At 48.5% G+C, this 19,773-nt stretch overlaps 1 protein-coding gene across 7 annotated transcripts in view; it reads right to left on the bottom strand.

Annotated features, from left to right (window-relative positions):
- Positions 1-14,047, bottom strand: part of LOC309400391 (F-box/LRR-repeat protein 19-like) — a 72,967-nt gene extending 58,920 nt beyond the window's left edge. The window contains exons 1-6 of one of the 7 annotated variants that reach the window (XM_081968856.1): positions 13,977-14,047; positions 12,160-12,210; positions 5,285-5,489; positions 3,793-3,936; positions 3,616-3,702; positions 151-360 (exon numbers count right to left, since the gene is read on the bottom strand). In XM_081968856.1, coding sequence (XP_081824982.1) covers positions 151-360; positions 3,616-3,702; positions 3,793-3,936; positions 5,285-5,458 — 615 coding nt within the window. In that variant the 5' untranslated portion in view covers positions 5,459-5,489; positions 12,160-12,210; positions 13,977-14,047. Of the gene's footprint in view, positions 1-150; positions 361-3,615; positions 3,703-3,792; positions 3,937-5,284; positions 5,490-12,159; positions 12,211-12,379; positions 13,181-13,219; positions 13,616-13,764 lie in introns of those variants that run through there. The other 6 variants (XM_081968853.1, XM_081968855.1, XM_081968852.1 and 3 more) reach the window with 6 other exon arrangements.
- Positions 14,048-19,773: the final 5,726 nt, after the last annotated feature.

Genomic DNA, 19,773 nt, shown 5'->3' on the forward strand with positions numbered 1-19,773 from the left:
GGCTAAGGAAATGGCTAGTGTCACATGTCAAGAGGGTTTTAAGCTTGCCCAACAAGGGGAGATTGAGTAGTAGGCTAAAGTGTGAGAAGGATCCTGGCCTTGTAGACACATGGGGCCTGACAGTCATAGGCTGAGCCCGTTGCCATTCACCTTCTTCTTGGGTCCCGTCTCAGGGGCTGGGAGCTCCTTTTTGCGCTTGTGAGCACCCATCTGGACCAGACTCTCCTCAGAGGGCGGCGGGGGTAAAGGTGGCGCTGGTGGCAACTTCTTCTTGTTCTGAGCAGGCTCATCAGTCAGCTTCCACCGGACCCCTTCCTCACCATTGTCTGAACGCCGCTTCCCTGTGCCATCCCCTGAATCCTGAGAGGGTGGACAGAAGAGAGGCAGAAACAGGCTCACATGCTGTGCGTAGATTCTCATTTTTCCATCACTTTTTGTTGAATTAGCCACAAGAAGGATGCCTTCACTGGGCATGCTGACTCAAAATCAAACAACCGTATTGTGGCTTAACCTGGGGGTCCCCAACCCCCAATCTGTGGACTGGCACCGGTCCGTGGCATGCCACAAAACTGGTCCATGCAAACAAGCGAAGCCCCATCCGTGGGATGCAGGCAGCACACGAAATCATGCCTCCTCCGGTCCGCAGAAAAACCTCTCTCCATGGAACTGGTCCCTGGTGTCCAAAAGGTTGGGGGCCACTGGCTTAACCCAACCTATCCAATCCTCACCAATGCTTTCAGGACACGAACACATTGCTCAGAGGCAGGGCTTAGGAAAGCAGGCCAGATAGAGATTTTCTGGACAGCACGGAAACAATTGTTAAGCGACTATGGTTGTTAAGTGAACTCATTGTTTGCAATGGGTGGGGTTTTTTTTTGCCAGAAACCTGAAATAAACACTGGTTTCCAGCAAAAAAAAAAGCCATAAATCATGGTCACGTGACTGCAAGATGCTGCAAATGGCCATTGTGGGTAGAGGCAGAAAGTGTCCAAAATGCGATCACATAACTGTGGAGAGGAAGGTTGGTATCCATATGTTGTGGCCCAGCAGGAGCCGTTGGAGCTGCCACCAGACTCCGACAGCGAGGGTCCCTGAGTCGGCTCTGGAGGATGTGGAGGACCCTGGGCAGGGTTCTGACTCCGAGCAGGGATCAGAGAGGCTGGTCGGCCACCAGGAGGCGCCTGAGGCATGGAGCAGTGGTGAAAGCCAAAGGAAGGGGGCTCCTGATGTCATGCCTTGGAGCAGTGGGGAGGAGTCACGGGACAGTGAGTCAGACATCAGCAGTGAGTTATTAGATGCTTGTTACCGACGCGCTCACATGCGTAAGGAGCAATTGCGCAGTTACAGGAGGTAATTGCTCTCAGCTACTGATAATTAGACTCCTCTCCAGACTATAAAAGGACGGCTTGTGCACATGCCCTTTGCAGAAGTCAACGCAGGAACTAATGTGGGAGAACAGTCTTGTGAGCGTGGCAGGCTGGATTGCTGCCAGTGCTATCAGTGCCGAGTTGTTATGAAGGCTTATTTGTGTTGGATTGCTGCCGAGGACCTGTTCTGTCTGTAAATAAATCCGGTACCTTATCTGTGGCTCGGAGTGTGTGTGTGTGTGTGTGTTGGTGGGGGGGTCAGAACACCATAAGAACCTTTTGGGTGGGTCCGTCATAACTTTGAACAGTCACTAAGCAGCCAGTCATAAGTAGAGGACTACTTGTCTTAGCTAGAGAGAATTATTCTTCATCAGGGGGAGAGGGAAACTATAGAAAAAGGATGTCAATCCAATGTGTGGGTGTAATTAAGAGCACAAAATGGGTGAGGGGTCTCTTCCGGCCGCCTTGAAAGAGGCGGTGGTGAGACCCTTGCTCAAGAGGCCTTCCCTGGACCCTACGGAGCTGGCCAATTATCGTCCTGTCTCCAACCTTCCCTTTTTGGCGAAGGTTGTAGAGAGTGTGGTGGCTTCTCAGTTCCCACGACATCTGGAGGAGAATGATTATCTAGACCCGCGCCAGTCCGGCTTTCGCCCCGGGCACAGTACAGAGACGGCCTTGGTCGCGTTGGTGGATGATCTCTGGAGGGCCAGAGATAGGGGTTGTTCCTCTATCCTGGTCCTATTAGACCTCTCGGCGGCTTTTGATACCATCGACCATGGTATCCTGTTGCACCGACTGGAGGGGTTGGGGGTCCGGGGCACCGTTTTGCGGTGGTTCGGCTCCTACCTCTCTGGCCGGACACAACGTGTGTTGGCAGGGGAGCAGAGGTCGACCCTAAGCCCCCTTACTTGTGGGGTGCCACAGGGGTCGGTCCTCTCGCCACTCCTGTTCAACACATACATGAAGCCGCTGGGTGAGATCATCCGTGGTTTCGGGGTGGGCTATCATCTGTACGCTGATGATACTCAGCTGTACATTTCCACCCCGAACCACCCCAACGAGGCCGTCGAAGTGATGTCCCGGTGTGTGGAAGCCGTACGGGTCTGGATGGATGACAACCGACTCAAGCTCAACCCTTCCAAGACGGAGTGGCTGTGGGTTCCGGCCCCCCGGTTCAACCAGTTAATTCCATCTCTGGCCATTGGGGGCATTCAACTCGCCCCCGTGGAGCGGGCGCGCAATTTGGGTGTCCTCCTGGATGCCAGGCTGTCCATGGATGACCATGTGACAGCCGTGGCCAGGGGGGCGTTCCACCAGGTTCGCCTGGTGCGCCAATTGCGCCCCCTATTGGACCGGGACGCCCTACGCACAGTCACCCATGCGCTGGTGACGTCTCGCCTGGACTACTGTAACGCTCTCTACATGGGGCTTCCCTTGAAATGCACTCGGAGACTGCAGTTGGTCCAGAATGCAGCCGCGCGGGTGATTATGGGGAGTACTAAGTACTCCCATGTGACACCTCTCCTGCGCGAGCTGCACTGGCTTCCTGTGGTCTATCGGGTGCGTTTCAAGGTCTTGATTACGATCTTTAAAGCGCTCCATGGCTCAGGACCTAGTTACCTGCGGGATCGTATTCTGCCCCATACATCCCTACGACCCATCCGCTCGCAGAGAGGGACTTCTCCAGGTGCCGTCCACCAGACAGTGCCATGGGGCGGCGCCTAGGAGCAGAGCCTTCTCTGTGGCGGGCCCAGCCCTGTGGAATGACCTCCCCCCGGATATTAGGACCACTACTGACCTCCGCTCCTTCCGTGTAAAGCTCAAGACCCACCTATTCCAAATAGCCGGCCTGGCTCAATCATAACTTCATAACGCTCCTGATGGGTTTTTTAATTCAATAATTTTATTTAATGGAATTTTAAATTGTGTTTTTTAATTGTCTTTCACTTATGAGTCTACCTCCTCCATGCACATGTATATGTCTTTGTTCTTTATGTATATATGTTTGTCTTTATCTGTATTTTATCTGTTTTGATTGTACGCCGCCCCGAGTCCTTCGGGAGAGGGTTGCGGCTAATCAAATAAAATTATTATTATTATTATTAAAATGGGTCCTCCTATGTCTCCCCCTCCCACTTTGCCCTGGCTTCAGTGCAAATGACCCTGTGGGGGCTTCTACCCCACCAACTCTTTGATTCTCCCTTCTATAGGATGCCCCACCCCCACCCCCCAAAAATACACCACATACTTTCATTGATTTGCCTTCTCTCTTGCACTTGGGGCATTCCCAGCAGTTTGGAATTTCGTTGTTGATGACTCCTTCAGCAATTCCCATCTGCAAAGAGAAAGACCTGTGCAGGTGAACAGAATGTGCGAGATACTCCTGAGCAGGGGTGGTGACTGTGCAGTGGCTCTCCTCTCTCACCTTCAAGCAGCCTGGATGCACAATCTCGTTGCAAATGGTACACTCCATGAGTGACAGGTTGAACTTCTCCTCTTCGCCCTCTACTGTGTCCTCTTTCCCGGCCTCCCCACAGACCAGGCACACGGCCGTGTGAGGTAAAACTGGCTGCAAGGAGACAGAGGACGGATGTCAAACGTAAGAAATGCAAAATAGCAATAGCACTTAATATACCGCTTCACAGTGCTTTACAGGCCTTTCTAAGCAGTTTACAGAGTCAGCATATCACTCCCAACAACCTGGCTCATTTTACCGACCTCAGAAGGATGGAAGGCTGACTCAACTTTGAGACTGTGAGAACTGAACTGCTGAACTGCAGTCAGCCAGCAGTCAGCAGAAGTAGCCACTGCCAACCCACCATGGCCAACTCGCCAACTAACCGCGGGACAACTCACCATGTCCAACTTGCTGTGGGACAAGAGTTACCATATTTTTTCGGAGTATAAGACGCACCTTTTTCCCTCAAAAAAAAAAAAAAAAAAAAAAGGCTGAAAATCTGGGTGCATCTTATACACTGAATACAGCATTTGTTGCCTCCCGAAAGCCCACCCCCTTCTCCAAAATGGCCGTGCATAGCCTTTAGGCGGCTTTCAGAGTGCTCCTAGGGGCTGGGGAGGGCAGAAATGAGTGAAAAACAGGCTGTTTTTTGCTCAATTCCCCCCCCCCCCCCCGCAGCACTCTATAAGCCTCCTAAAGGCTATGCATGCCCTTTTTTTGAGAAAAAACGGGCCATTTTTGGGAGGTCTGCAGAGTGCAAAAACTTTTTTTTTTAATTTGCCTCTTCAAAATCTTGGTGTGTCTTATACTCCGGTGTGTCTTATACTCCAAAAAATACGGTACATTAATATTGAAGAAATAGTGGAATAGAATCATTAAAGAAACGATGCCAAAGAAAAGAAAAAATGAAATGTGAATGACAAAAATTATTGTTAAATTATTTTAAATAAATAAATTGAATTGTTGAATTGTCCCGCAGGAAGTTGTCCTGTGGCAAGTTGGCTGTGTCGAATTGCCCCACAGTGAGTTGGTTGTGGCGGTTTGACCGTGGTAAAGTGGCCGTGGCTGGTTGGCTGCAGTGAATTTTCCCATTCCGAAGATGAGATACTCCTCCTAGTAAACTTCACCAAGTCAACTGATCTGAAGAGCTGTAGTGGTGCAGTGGTCAGAATGCAGTATTGCAGGCTAATTCTGCTGACTGCCAGCAGTTCAATTCTCACTGGCTCAAGGTTGACTCAGACTTCCATCCTTCCGAGGTCGGTAAAATGAGGACCCAGATTGCTAGGGGCAATATGCTGACTCTGTAAACTGCTTAGAGAGGGCTGTAAAGCACTGTGAAGTGGTATATAAGTCTAAGTGCCATTGCTATGCAGGAGTCGAAGAGCCAGATATTGCATGCAAATAGAAATCCATGCCACGGGACACCGTTGGCGTTGGCTGTTCTGCCTCTCTCACTCACCGCTGTGCACTGCCTCTGCAGGCAGGACTGCTTCATGCGTCCAGGACCCCCAAACTTCTTCATGTCCTTACAGAAATGGCACTCCCCACACTCTGATCGCAGGCACGCTTTACACTTCCGGCACCGCGTCCGCCGCCGGCGAGCTCCAGCCCCTGCCCCTTTGCTGGACGACATTGGCTATGTCCCGCTTCAGCTACTCTCTGGGCTGCAAGGAGGAAAGGCAAAAGAGGCAAATCAGGCAGGTAAATATGGCGCTCCAGATTGGCAAGATGAGATGGACAGTGAAGATTGGGGGTGGGGTTGGGAGAGGAGGAGGAGGATATGCAATACAAAAGAATCAAGATTCTCATATAAAAGTAGTTGACTTACAACAGTTCATTTAGTGATTGTTCAAAGTTACGACGGCACTGAAAAAAGTGACTTATGACCGTTTTTCATACTTATCACCATGGCAGCATCTCCTTGGTCACGTGATCAAAATTGAGATGCTTGGCAACTGATTCATATTTATGACAATTGCAGTGTCCCGGGGACACATGACTATGACAAGTAAAGCCAATGGGGAAGATCCACTTAATAATCATGTTAGCAACTAAGAACTACAGTGATTCACTTAACAACTGTGGCAAGAAAGGTCGTAAAATGGGGCAAAATTCACTTAACAAATGCTTAGCAATAGAAATGTTGGGCTCAATTGTAGTCGTAAGTGTAGGACTACCTGTATATGCATTAGGGAGAAAAAGAAGATACATTGCAAGGAGAAAAATGTCCTGCAATCAAAGGCACACATGATCAGCCATCACCAACACTAGGCAAGAAAAAAAACCTCAACATTATGCACAGCAAAATGAATTTGAGTTAAAAAATATTGCATCACTTTTTTATTTAAAAGAATGGTTTAAAATCAGTAGTATAGGTAGTTCTCGACTTATGACCATGATTGAGCCCAAAATTTATGTTAAGTGAGAATTTGTTAAGTGATTGTGATTAGCAGCAGCTGACTACAAACTAGGTCCTGCCACCTTAAGGGCATTATGCAAATAATGTACAAGTAGTCCTCAACGTAGGGCCACAATTGAGCCCAAAATGTATGTTGTTAAGTGAGACATTTCTTGAGTTTTGCCCCATTTTAATGACTTTTCTTGCCACATTTCTTAAGTGAATCGCTGCAGTTGTTAAATTACTAACACCGTTGTTAAGTGAATCTGGCTTCCCCTTTTGATTTTGCTTGTCAGAAGATCACAAAAGGTGATCATGTGACCCCAGGGACACTGCAACCCTCATAAATATGAGTCAGTGCCCAAGCGCCTGAATTTTGATCACGTGACCATGGGGATGCTACAATGGTCATAATTGTGAAAAATGGTCATAGATTACTTTTTTCAAGGCTGTTGCAACTTTGAACGGTCACTAGATGAACTGTTTTAAGTTGAGGACTACCTGTAGACAAACAGAGGAAAAAGAAAAGCCTTAAAAAACAAGGTAGGCACAGTAAAAGGGAGACAATATGCAGTTATAAAAATGGCAGCACGTCATTGCGAATTACAGGACTGAAGTGCCACACCTCCAGATTGTAGAAGACCGATATAAGGTATAAGAACAGCTTTCTGAGAGAGATCCTGAAATGGCTAGAGTTGGATCTTGTTTCAACATTTATGGTGGCCAAAGACTTAGGACATAGGTGCAGTCACACTGTCACTTATAGCCCTGTACATCATTTCTCATTTTGTTAAGGAGTTCAGAGAGATAAACCTATACGGATTACAGACAATGTATAATGCTGTAGGTGGTTAAAAAGAAATTGGATTTAATCAAGACTCTTTGAGGGAGATGGGCAGCTCAGAAATGTGATGATAGATAGATAGAATGTAATGGATCTAACATGTTAAATCAAATGATAGGGCTTTTTTACTTTTCTGTCTTCGCCACTGTAACAAAAATCACCATGGTTTATAGATAGATTCTCACAGACGCAGTGTTTTTATAAAAGAAGTCTTTCCCAAGACACAACAAACAGGAAGGAAATAAATGAGGAGACAAGAATCTATAAATTAAATAAAAAGAGCTGCTTTCTGTATTGCTTTAGAATGGTTTAGAGATATGCAGATCATGTTTTGATTTCATTATCCAAAACAGGACTCTTTCAGAAAAAAAATCCTTGACAGCAATTATTTCAATCTTATGAGAACCAATATAAAGAAAATAAAAGAAGAATAAATTTGTTGTGCGAATTGAGAAGAGTGATGTCCCCCAAAATCCCTAGAGCGGGTGTCTGCAACCTGCGGCTCCGGAGCTGCATGCGGGTCTTTGGGCCATCTGCTGTAGCTCCGTCAGGTGATCCCACCACTGGCTGGCCCCGCCCCTCTCCCTCCCCTCCCAGTCAACTTCTTGCCTGGCCTGAGAAGGTAAGGGCAACGGCGGGAGATGGAGAAGTGGCCCGGGCTGATTCTCCAGCACCTCACTCTTGTTGGAGCTTCTTCCGGCCCTTGTTGGTGCTGGTCGTGCCTTGGTCACTTGGGGAGACACGCAACCTGCTCTCTGCCCCGACCCAGCCGCAAGCGACGCTGGCTTCGCTAACACAAGGGCTGCCGGGGTGGGGATGGAATCCGGGAGGAGGGGATGATGGAAAGGGGGACGGGCCCACGGCGCCCAGCCACGGCTTTAAAACTTGCATGGGGACTTTCACCGCCTGGAGGGTGCTTTTTATTGAAAGCTGGAGGCAGCACCGCTCTGCTGGAGAGGTAAAGAAGCTCAGGGCAGTGGGAAAAGAGGGCTGGCCCCACCAAACCTTGCACACCCACCCTGGGGGTCAGGCTCGGAGAAAGCCAGAGTGCCCTCGCCAATGATGCTCACCCATCAGTCAATCTCCCCTCTCTCTGTATCTCTCTGTCTGTCTCTCTCTCTCTGTCTCTTCTCTCTCTCTCGGAAAGCCAAGGCTGTGGCAACCCAGTGAGCTCTCCTTGGGGCTCTTCACTACTCCTTTTCTTTCAACGTTCTGGAAATCTGGGCTGGCTGAGGAACGAGCACGAGCCGTGGTGGAGACTTGCCTTCGGATGACCCTCCCACCCCCTTCTTCTCTCACAACCACAACCAGCCAGAGAGAGACAGAGCGAGAGAGATACAGAGAGGAACGGAGATAGAAGAGGAGAGAGAGAAGCATAGAGACACAGACAGAGGGGGGAGAGAGAGACATAGACAGAGAGAGAGATTCAGAGAGGGGGAGAGAGAAGGGGAGAGAGACAGAAGGGGGAGAAAGGGAGACATAGAGACACACATACACAGAGGGAGACATAGACACAGAGAGAGATATACGGAGAGGGGGAGAGAGAGACAGAGAGATACAGAGAGGGGGAGAGAGAGAGAGAGAGAGAGAGAAAGATGTCAAAAGGGTTTTGTGGTTCCAGGTGTTTTTTAACAACTGGTTTTCTGCCCTAATGACCAGCTGACTAGGCACGGCTAGGGTGGTCATGTGACTGGGTGGGAGTGAGTGACGTCGAGTTGGCCATGCCCACTCAGGTTTTGTGGCTCCTGGTGTTTTCTTTTCTGTGGGAAACAGGTCCAAATGGCTCTTTGAGTGTTTAAGGTTGCAGACCCCTGCCCTAGAGCCTTAAAAAAAGTTTTTCTGGGATATAGACATGCCAACTTAGAGGCTTAACAGTGAAACACAAATCAAAATCAAACCCAAAGCTGAAATTTATTCTAGCTCATCCAGCAAGGTTAAATGTGTGGACTTCCACTCCCAGAATTGCCCAGTCAGCATGTTGGGTGTTGAAGTCCACATATCTTAACGTATCTGAGATTGAAAAACATTGGTTCAGACTGATTCCAAAGACATAAGAGCTTGAGTTCTACTTTCAGAAGAAGAAAGTGCAACTGAAAATGTGAAGGTAGAATTTGAGAAAAGTGTCAGGAAATTGGGACAGCGCAGACTGGCAAGGACAACAATGGAAGGGGGAAAAAACAAGTGGTAATCTTGCAGAACAACCCTCAGTTAGACCCCCTGTAGACCTGTCAACCAGAAAATCTGTGAATTATGGAATCCGTACGCAAGACATCTAGAAGGCAAAAGTGTTACCTGACTTTAAAAAAAATGACAGCCTAATAAAAAAGCAATACATTTCTCAGGCCTTTTTTCTGTTGTTCAGAAAGATAAGAGAAGGATGGAATAATGGGAAAACAGAAATTCAGAAGGAAGCGGGCAAAGCAACTTTCTATTATCAACTGCAACTACTACAAAGGACATGCTTACATATAAAAACTTCCACTGATGAGTGCATGGCTTAACCATGTAAGTAAAAAGACATAATAATTTTGGAGGCTCTATTCCACTACAACCTAGACCAGCGATGGCGAACCTTTTTTGGCTCGCGTGCCACAAGTGGGGGGAGCGCGGGGGGGGGCGTGTGCGGGCGTGCCGCACCCATAATGCAACGCGCCCCCAGTGCGCATGCGCGCACAACGCGCCCATTTTTGCATGATTTTTTCGCCCTCCCCAGGCTCCAGAGGCTTTATAGGAGCCTGGGAAGGGTGAAAAGAGCCTCCCCGATCCCCCGGAGGCTTCAGGGACCGTCCGGAGGCTTCCCTGAAGCCTTCGGAACACTTAAAACCACCCTCCGAGCAACCCGGAAGTGACTTCCGGGTTGCTCGGATGGTCGTTTTAAGCGCTCTGAAGGCTTCAGGGAAGCCTCCGGACGTTCCCTGAAGCCTCCGGGGGGGGGGGGGGAGGCTCTTTTCACCCTTCCCAGGCTCCTATAAAGCCTCTGGAGCCTGGGGAAGGCGAAAAATAGCTTTTAAAAAGGTGAACTCAGCTGGCCAGCGCGCGCATGCGCGCTAGCCAGCTGACAGGGCAGCGCCTCGCGTGCCCTGACAAATGGCTCCACGTGCCACTTGTGGCACGCGTGCCATAGGTTCGCCATCATGGACCTAGACCCTTCAAGCATCAAAGATTAGCGGCTCTGATTATGATTCTTTTAATCCTATTTTTCACATGAATAACCAACATTTAAGTCCTATTACTGCCAACGAACGCTATGAGGGGGACAGAATACAGAATGCCACTGGTCAGGACAAAATTATTTCAGACTTTGAGAGAGAAAAAAATACAGTTGCCATTTTCAAATCCCAAGCTGCTTTTTTGGTTTCAATTTAAAAAAGAAACCATGCAATTTAGCCCTTAAAATTTATTTTTTATTTAGCATATGGCATGGCCCTTAAAGGTATTTAACTATGAGAGGAGAAAAGGGGCACAGCAAAAGAATTAACTATATTGGAGAATCATCTCATCTGAGGGTCAGAAATGAAATAAACCAATTCCAGACTGAAAGGGAAAATAGTGAACTACTAAAATAAAATGCAAATATTGTGAAGGGGTCTGCATGTTCAGTTCATCAGTATCCCAACAGAGCTGGGAAAACCTATTGATTTCATATAAGGAAAAGGGGGAGATAATGAGACTCAACAGTATCTACAATGAATAGTTTTCTAGTTCTAAAAAAAAATCTAAGTAAGTGTGTATGTTATTCTGAAGATTAACCCAGGAGAGAGCAAGAGACAGGTAGAAGGAGGAAAGTAAAAGAGAATCAATGAGGATGAATGACTCTCTCCTGCTTGAGCAACCCGTATTCATGCTACCTAACATATATACCACACATTCTGTTGATGGAACATTTTGTCTCCTACTATCATTTCACCCCACCCCTATGTCTTTCTTCCAAGCATTTAAGAGCAGGCAAAACACTGAAAGGGAAAACAAATGTATGTATAAAGGAACTTGGCTCTGATACCTCATCACGCCCCAGCCTGGCTTCAGAGCTGACAGGCCTGATCTTGGCAAGGGTTCCCACACACCTCAACCTGGCCTTCCATGATGCCGGTTCCTGGGTTCCCCCTCAATTCTGTCCACCAGCTGCAACCTGCTTGACACATCTTTTCTGCTTTCCCTCCTTTTGAAAAGCCTTTAAGTGAAGCTGTTTGGCTGTGGCGATCCTCCTCCGCTCAATCCTTCTGGATCACGCCGCTTCCTGACGGACGTAACTGGAGCCATCCTCTATAGAGGGGGCCCTGAAATCGGGTGAAACGGCACCTCCCCCCCCTTAAAACATGAGAAATACACAGAGGAAACAGCGTTTTACGGCTGGTAACTCCTTCCCCTGGAAATCATAGAGGAGAAACTTTGGTTCCATATTTGCCCCTGCGTACCCCAAAGTCACATTGTTCATTCCCTCTCCTTGCTATCTCTCAGCTCGAGTCTACATAGAGGTGACCAGATCCCTTGAAAAAACACCTGGCAAAATGATACAGCCTAATCTTGGTTTCTTTATTTTTCCTTTCACGGAAGAACAACAAAAATCTAAACACTCCAGCCCAAGGTGACAGAACAGAATCTGGAAAGGAAAGAATATCCAAGAAAACAAATCAAAGGAGATTAAAATGAATAAAAAAGGAGGAAAACACAATAGTATATCAGGCATGGGGGGGGGGGGGAGGAAGGAGAGGCAACAGCAGCTCTAGATTCCACCCTCAGCAAAAAATGTGCAACCAGCCTGATAGCTTAACATCCCTCCCTGGTTTCTGCATCTGAGATGTTGCGATGCTTTCACATGCTGTGTGAATCTACCCATGTACAAATCTATATTTTGGGAAGTGGGTTTGCAAAGCACGGGCAGTCCTGCTCAAAACACTGAGCTCCACAGTGTTGGAAGGAGAAGAGCTAATTAATTTGGAAGATTAAGGTGGGGGGAGGGGAAGGGAGAAAGAATGTGCCCCTAAAAAAGAGAGACACAGGGGTTTTATTCCTTGAAAAAAACATTATTTGGCAAAGCCAAAAGGTGGGGGAGGGAGACGGGGAAAGAGGCAGAGGAAGGATACAGACTTACCTTTGGGAAGCGCATCTAGGCACCAAAGACTCTTCCCCGTCCATCAGTAGCCTCCAAAAGAGAAAAGATGCAGCACATCTTACAATTGTTACACATATCTACACACACAACCCAGGCAGACACTGGCAAAAGGGTGCCTGAGGATGGGGGAGAAGCCCCCCCCTTCTCCTAAAACCCAAGGAAAGGCTTGGAAGTAAGGTAGGGGAGATGGGTTACTCACCTGCTGTGTGGCCATGGGGTGGATGGCGATTCTAATGCTGGATTTGTTGTCATGGTGGGAAGTGGGGGGGGGGGGGGGGAGAAGAGAGAGAGGAGAGATCCAGCCAGTTGCTGAAGGATCTGTGTGTGCTTGGGGCTCAGAGTCACCGGCCTCCAACAAAAATGAGGAGTGGGGAGGAAAAAGGGGAAGAGGGGCAGGCCAATTTCCCCAGAGACGCTATTACAAATTCATAGCACCGGTCCTCCCGCCCCCCCTCCCCAGTCACACACCTCCCCCTCTCCAGTTCTATTCTCCAGTATTTCCTGCTTTGCCCTTGGGAGAAAACAAGGGAATATGTGAGAAGAGTCGTCCCCCCCCCCCAGTAATCAGAAAGGAAGCTCACACGCTGTGCCACACACACCTACTGCACCCCTAATTTGGGATAGAGCCTTGGCATTCCCTAGGCGGGTGCACTCTCCCCACACCCCAAGCCCTCCTGGCTTCCTCTTGACTCCGACTCCTCCTCCTCCTCTTCTGCCCACCACTGAGATTTTCCTCAGTTGCCTGAACACCCACCCTCCCCTTTTCAAATGCAGGCAAGACCACTCCCCTCGCTCTTGCTGGAGGTGGAAGAAGAGGAGGAGGAGGAGGAGGGGGCTCTGCCCTTTCTGGCTTCTTCCTCCAACTACATCTCCCTTCACTTTGCAGCAGGAAGGGGAGGGGGGTCTGAAGCTGCGTCCCCTCCCCAATGAACAGCTCACAGCCCGTCCTCTTTTTCAATTAATGGCTCATCTAGGGCATAGCTCGTCCCCCCCTCCAAAACAATGCCAAGGGTTTTTTTTTGCGGGGAGGTCTATTCACCTTGCGAGACCCGGCGGGATGGGGGCTCTCTCAGCTCGCCCCCCCTCTCTGCTCCTTCCCTCAAGGGGGCTCTGCACTGCCCGGCTGTCCCTCCCCCCCCCCCCCCCCACATAAGGGAGGGTTTTAAACACACCCACCCCTCTCCAGGTTGGCAAATGGGGAAGTGGGCTTCAGACCCCGCCACAACTCCAAGAGGAGAGAGCGAGGCTCCACGGTCCTGGCGGGGGCCCCTTCTCCCGTCTCTCTCATTCTCTCCTTTTCCTCCCTTCTCTTTTCGCACTCACTCACTCGCGCATACTGATGCACAGATCTCCGCATACACACACATATACACAAAACCATCATGGCGGCCACAGGAAGCCCAAAAAGGAACACTCGTCGCGCGCGGCCTGATGGGAATGGTAGGTTTTTCGACCCGGCCTGACACATCCGGCTCTATGAGCGCTGGGGAGAAATAGGGACTACAGTTAATATGGCAGGCAACGATTCCGCGCAAGGCAGTATGGGGAGTGTGGTTTCATTTTCTGGCTCAACGCCTTGGGTACCTTAGTTGCTATGGCCAAAAGAGGTGTTTTGGACTACAGCTGGGATGGCAGGCGGCTGCTGGAACGACACTGCTTCATGGGAAGCGTAGTTTTGCTTACCCACCGTATCGTATTGCGCCTTGCTTTCAAAGCGAAGTTTTTGGACTCCATGTAAAATGGCCACTAAACATCATGAAAATGTAATTCTCTTTTCACAACCCGTTCCTTCATACCTTTATACCATTGGTTCCTAAAACCTCAAGGAGAGCATCTGGATTACAATTAATAGTGGGGGTGGGTGTTTCAGTCGAATGGAATTGTGGGAAGTGGTTTTAGCGTTTTTAAGGCTGGCTAGATCCTCACTTTCAATTGAAATTAATTAACTGTGGCTTATCTTAATTAACAATTTACACCCTACAGCAATCCACATGTGTAGAACCACCCCTTTCTGTTTTGGTCTTGAGTATGTCTGAGCATGTGCAGGTTTGTTTTTTTTTAATGAAGGGGAAGATATTTGCATTTTTTCTTAAAGAGGAAAGAATTTGCAAGTAAAAATGGACCGGTTGCCAAAGTGAATCCAGAAAAATAGAAGTCTAAGGAAAAATAATGATTTTTAATACCATGAGAACATTCCATGTTCTACAGTAGAAAGCACAGTTCCAACCTGCTAAAAACTCAAATTTATAATGGCCATTTTAATTTGAACTAATTAATCCATTTAAAGTCATCAAATTATGTTCCAATGGCTTTAAGCAAGATACAATACAATTCATGAGCAATATTTCAAATGCTGAGATAAGCATTTCTATTATGAATGAATATTCTAATTGCAAATGAATAGCAACATACCCAGAGCTAAAGCCTGAATCTGGCAATTTAAGCTTGCCTGTGGCTTGACTACAGGTAGTCCTCTAGTTACCACCACAATTGAGCCCCAAATTTATGTTGCTAAGTGAAACATTTGGTAAGCCCCATTTTAGGACTTCTCTTTGTTGGAAGAAATGTCCTGTTGTCCCCAATTGGGGTCTGAGCCTGGTGCCAAAGCCAATGATGGATGCCAGACATGAGGTGCAGGTTTTCTGATTGCTTTTTATTGGAGTACTCCAAGGAAAAGGGTTCCTGGTCAAAAGACCAAGAACAAAGGATTAAGCCAGCTTTATACATTTTCACTAAAGGAGAAGGCGGGACAAGGTGAGATAATCTAATAAACCATTTAGTAATAATTCTACAATTTGATTGTAGGAAGTTATCACCCAGCCCTCTCCCAGAAAAATGAAATATCCTAGGAAATATTGAAAAGGCAGAATATTATATTTTCCTGGATATGAAAAAGGGAGAAACACACTTTAAACACAAAGTAAATTCCTGCAGCTTCCTGCCCATCCCCACTTTGTCAATGGGCCATTAAGAAGGCCAAGCTAGTCCACTTTACATAATAAAGAGTTCTCCCCATCAGCTCCAGGGGGATGGGATTAAGGCAGGATAATATAAGCCTTTATTCAACTGACCACATGGCATCTGAACTCAATCAAACCAGGATTCAAAACTCACTCTAGAGGGTTGCCCTTGCATGGGCCCATGGGAGTCTGGCAACCAATCAGAATACATTTCTTACACAGGAACAGGAAACAGATAGGTGGGACAGAACAGATTATAAAAAGCCCTGCAAGCTCTTCTTCACCTCCAGACTATTAGTTATGGGGGACTTCAACCTGCCATCGACGGGTGAATCATCCGAGGTAGCTCGGGAGTTCATGGCTTCCATGACAGCCTTGGACCTGACCCAAATAATTCAGGGCCCCACACACGAGGGAGGCCACATGCTGGACCTTGTTTTTATCTCTGGTCGATGGAAGAGTGATCTGGGAATAGGGGATCTGGTTATTACTCCCCTGTCATGGTCAGATCACTCGCTTCTCCGGCTTGACTTCCCTGACGCTACCCCCCATCGCGGGGAGGCGAAACCAGAAGATCTTAGATGGTTCCACCCCAGGCGACTGACGGAACCAGATAGGTTCCAGACGGAGCTTGGGCCACTTCCTGTAGCCCTGACCCGCTCCCGGACGGAGGACCTGGTGGCCGCATGGAACAGTGCGGCGGCCGGGGCCTTGGACCGGGTGGCGCCCTTGCGGCCTCTCCGGTGGCAGCGAACCACCCTGGCCCCTTGGTTCACCGAGGAGCTGAGGGTGATGAAGCGCCACAAGAGACGCCTAGACAGCAGATGGAGATCCTCTCGCGCCGAATCTGACCGAACACAGGTAAGAGCCCATTTACGGACCTACCTTGTGGCACTAAGGGTGGCTAAACGTCAATATTACGCCACCCTTATTGCGTCCGCAGAAAACCGCCCTGCCGCCCTGTTTCGGGTGACCCGCTCCCTCCTCTCACAGAGGCCGCGGGAAGCCCCTTTGCAGGGTAGGGCAGAGGAATTTGGGGAATATCTGCAGGACAAAATCGCTCAGATCCGGAGCAAATGGGTCCCCCTCAGTGATCGTGGGGAGACACCGGAGGCGAGTCTTGAGGTACCACTCTGGGAGGAGTTTGACTCTGTTGCCGCCGAGGATATGGACAGGCTATGCGGGCGACTGCGGGCCACATGTTTATTGGACCAGTGTCCCTCCTGGCTTGTACTGGCAGCCTGGGAGGTTACACGAGACTGGCTCCTGGGGCTGGTGAACGCCTCGCTGGGGGAGGGGTTCCTACCAGCCGCCTTGAAAGAGGCGGTGGTGAGGCCCCTACTTAAGAGGCCTTCCCTGGACCCAGTAGAGTTAGCCAATTATCGTCCTGTCTCAAACCTTCCCTTTTTAGCGAAGGTTGTTGAGAGTGTGGTGGCGCAACAGTTCCCTCGACACCTGGAGGAAATTACTTATCTAGACCCGCGCCAGTCCGGTTTTCGACCCGGCCACAGCACTGAGACGGCTTTGGTCGCGTTGGTGGATGATCTCTGGAGGGCGAAGGATGGGGGTTGTTCCTCCATCCTAGTCCTGTTAGATCTCTCAGCGGCTTTCGATACCATCGACCATGGTATCCTATTGCGTCGACTGGAGGGGATGGGGGTGAGAGGCACCGTTTTACGGTGGTTCTCCTCCTTCCTCTCCGGTCGGACGCAATGTGTGTTGGCGGGGGAGCAGAGGTCGACCCTGAGGCCGCTCACGTGCGGAGTGCCACAGGGGTCGGTCCTCTCACCTCTCCTGTTCAACACATACATGAAACCGCTGGGCGAGATCATTCGAGGATTCGGGGTTGAGTGCCATCTGTATGCAGATGACACTCAGCTATACATCTCTACCCCGAACCACCCCAACGAAGCCGTCGAGGTGATGTCCCGGTGTCTGGAAACCGTGCGGGTCTGGATGGGTGACAACAGACTCAAGCTCAACCCTTCCAAGACGGAGTGGCTGTGGCTACCGGCGCCCCGCTTTAGCCAATGTGTTCCATCTCTGGCCATCGGGGGGGAACAACTGCCCCCGGTGGATAGGGCGCGCAATTTGGGCGTCCTCCTAGATTCCCGGCTGTCGCTAGATGATCATGTGACAGCCGTGGCTAGGGGGGCATTCCACCAGGTTCGCCTGGTGCACCAATTGCGCCCCCTACTAGAGCGGGACGCCCTTCGCACAGTCACTCATTCCCTGGTGACTTCCCGTCTTGATTACTGCAATGCTCTCTACATGGGGCTCCCCTTGAGATGCACCCAAACGCTCCAGCTGGTTCAGAATGCAGCCGCGCGGGTTATTATGGGGAGTAATAGGTACTCCCATGTAACACCTTTCCTGCGTGAGCTGCACTGGCTGCCTGTGGCTTTTCGGGTGCGTTTCAAGGTGCTGATTGTCATCTTCAAAGCGCTCCATGGCTCGGGACCTAGTTACCTCCAGGATTGCATTCTACCCCACACATCCCTGCGACCAATCCGCTCTCACAGAGAGGGTCTCCTCCGGGTACCTTCCGCTAAGCAGTGCGGGCGGGCGGTGCCTAGGAATAGGGCCTTCTCTGTGATGGGCCCAACCCTCTGGAACGACCTCCCCCCCGATATTAGAACCAGCTCGGATCTCCGCTCCTTCCGCAAGAAACTCAAGACCCACCTGTTTCGACTAGCCGGCCTGCCCTAATTGCAATTGTAATTGTACTTACAGGGAACATCTACTACTGACCTTCCTGGATGGCTTTCTAAATTTTAAATTTTGGGGTTTTAAACTGGTTTTAGAATTATAATACAATACAATACAATAGTAGAGTTGGAAGGGACCTTGGAGGTCTTCTAGTCCAACCCCCTGCCTAGGCAGGAAACCCTATACCGTTTCAGACAAATAGCTATCCAACATCTTCTTAAAGACTTCCAGTGTTGGGGCATTCACAACTTCTGGAGGCAAGCTGTTCCACTGATTAATTGTTCTCACTGTCAGGAAATTTCTCCTCAGTTCTAAGTTGCTTCTCTCCTTGATTAGTTTCCACCCATTGCTTCTTGTTCTACCCTCAGGTGCTTTGGAGAATAGTTTGACTCCCTCTTCTTTGTGGCAACCTCTGAGATATTGGAATAATGCTATCATGTCTCCCCTAGTCCTTCTTTCTCTTAAGCTAAACATACCCAGTTCCTGCAACCGTTCTTCATATGTTTTAGTCTCCAGTCCCCTAATCATCTTTGTTGCTCTTCTCTGCACTCTTTCTAGAGTCTCCACATCTTTTTTACATCGTGGCGACCAGAACTGAATGCAGTATTCCAAGTGTGGCCTTACCAAGGCATTATAAAGTGGTATTAACACTTCACGTGATCTTGATTCTATCCCTCTGTTGATGCAGCCTAGAACTGTGTTGGCTTTTTTGGCAGCTGCTGCACACTGCTGGCTCATATTTAAATGGTTGTCCACTAGGACTCCAAGATCCCTTTCACAGTTACTACTACTGAGTAAGGTATCACCTATACTGTACCTGTGCATTCCGTTTTTGTTGCCTAAATGTAGAACCTTACTCTTTTCACCATTGAATTTCATTTTATTAGATAGTGCCCAATGTTCAAGTTTGTCAAGATCCTTCTGTATCTTAAGCCTATCTTCTGGAGTGTTGGCTATTCCTGCCAGCTTGGTATCATCTGCAAATTTGATGAGTTCCCCATTTATTCCCTCATCCAAATCATTGATGAAGATGTTGAAGAGTACTGGGCCTAAAACAGAGCCTTGGGGTACTCCACTGCATACTTCCCTCCATGTAGATGCAGTTCCATTGAGAACTACACGTTGAGTGCGGTTGGTCAGCCAGTTACCAATCCATCTGGTGGTGATGCTGTCTAACCCACATTCTTCTACTTTATCTAGTAGTAGGTTATGGTCTACCTTATCAAAAGCCTTACTGAAGTCCAAGTAAACTATATCAACGGCATTCCTCTGGTCCACTAATTTTGTCACATTATCAAAGAATGCAATAAGATTAGTCTGGCATGATCTGTTTTTGACAAATCCATGTTGGCTTTTGGCTATTACTTTGTTTGCTTCTAGGTGTTCGCAAATTCGTTGCTTGATTATTTTTTCCAGAATCTTTCCTGGTATTGAGGTTAGGCTGATAGGTCTGTAGTTTCCTGGATCTAATTTTTTCCCTTTTTTGAAGATGGGAACCACATCAGCTCTTTTCCAGTCCTCTGGTAGTTCCCCGGTGTTCCAGGATCTCTGAAAGATATAATTCAGTGGTTCTGAGATCTCGTCTGCTAGTTCCTTCAGAACTCTGGGGTGTAATCCATCCGGTCCTGGTGATTTGAACTCATCTAGGGTAGACAGGTGCTCACTTACCATTTTCTTCCCTATTTCAATTTGTGTTCCTAATTTTGTGGTGCTGCTTTTGATAGGTTGGACTGTTTTATCCCTTTGTGTAAAGACAGATGCAAAACATGAGTTAAATAGTTCTGCTTTCTCCCTGTTGCTTGTCACCTTCTTGCCACTTTCTCCTAGCAATGGACTTAATTAAATTAATTTTTGGACCTAATTAAATTGGACCTAATTGGATGGACCTAATTAAATTGTTTTTAATTATTTAATTAGTTTGGGT

Source organism: Natrix helvetica (assembly GCF_964273705.1).
Source record: "Natrix helvetica genome assembly, chromosome: W".
In the NCBI taxonomy this organism is placed as follows: Eukaryota; Metazoa; Chordata; class Lepidosauria; order Squamata; family Natricidae; genus Natrix; species Natrix helvetica.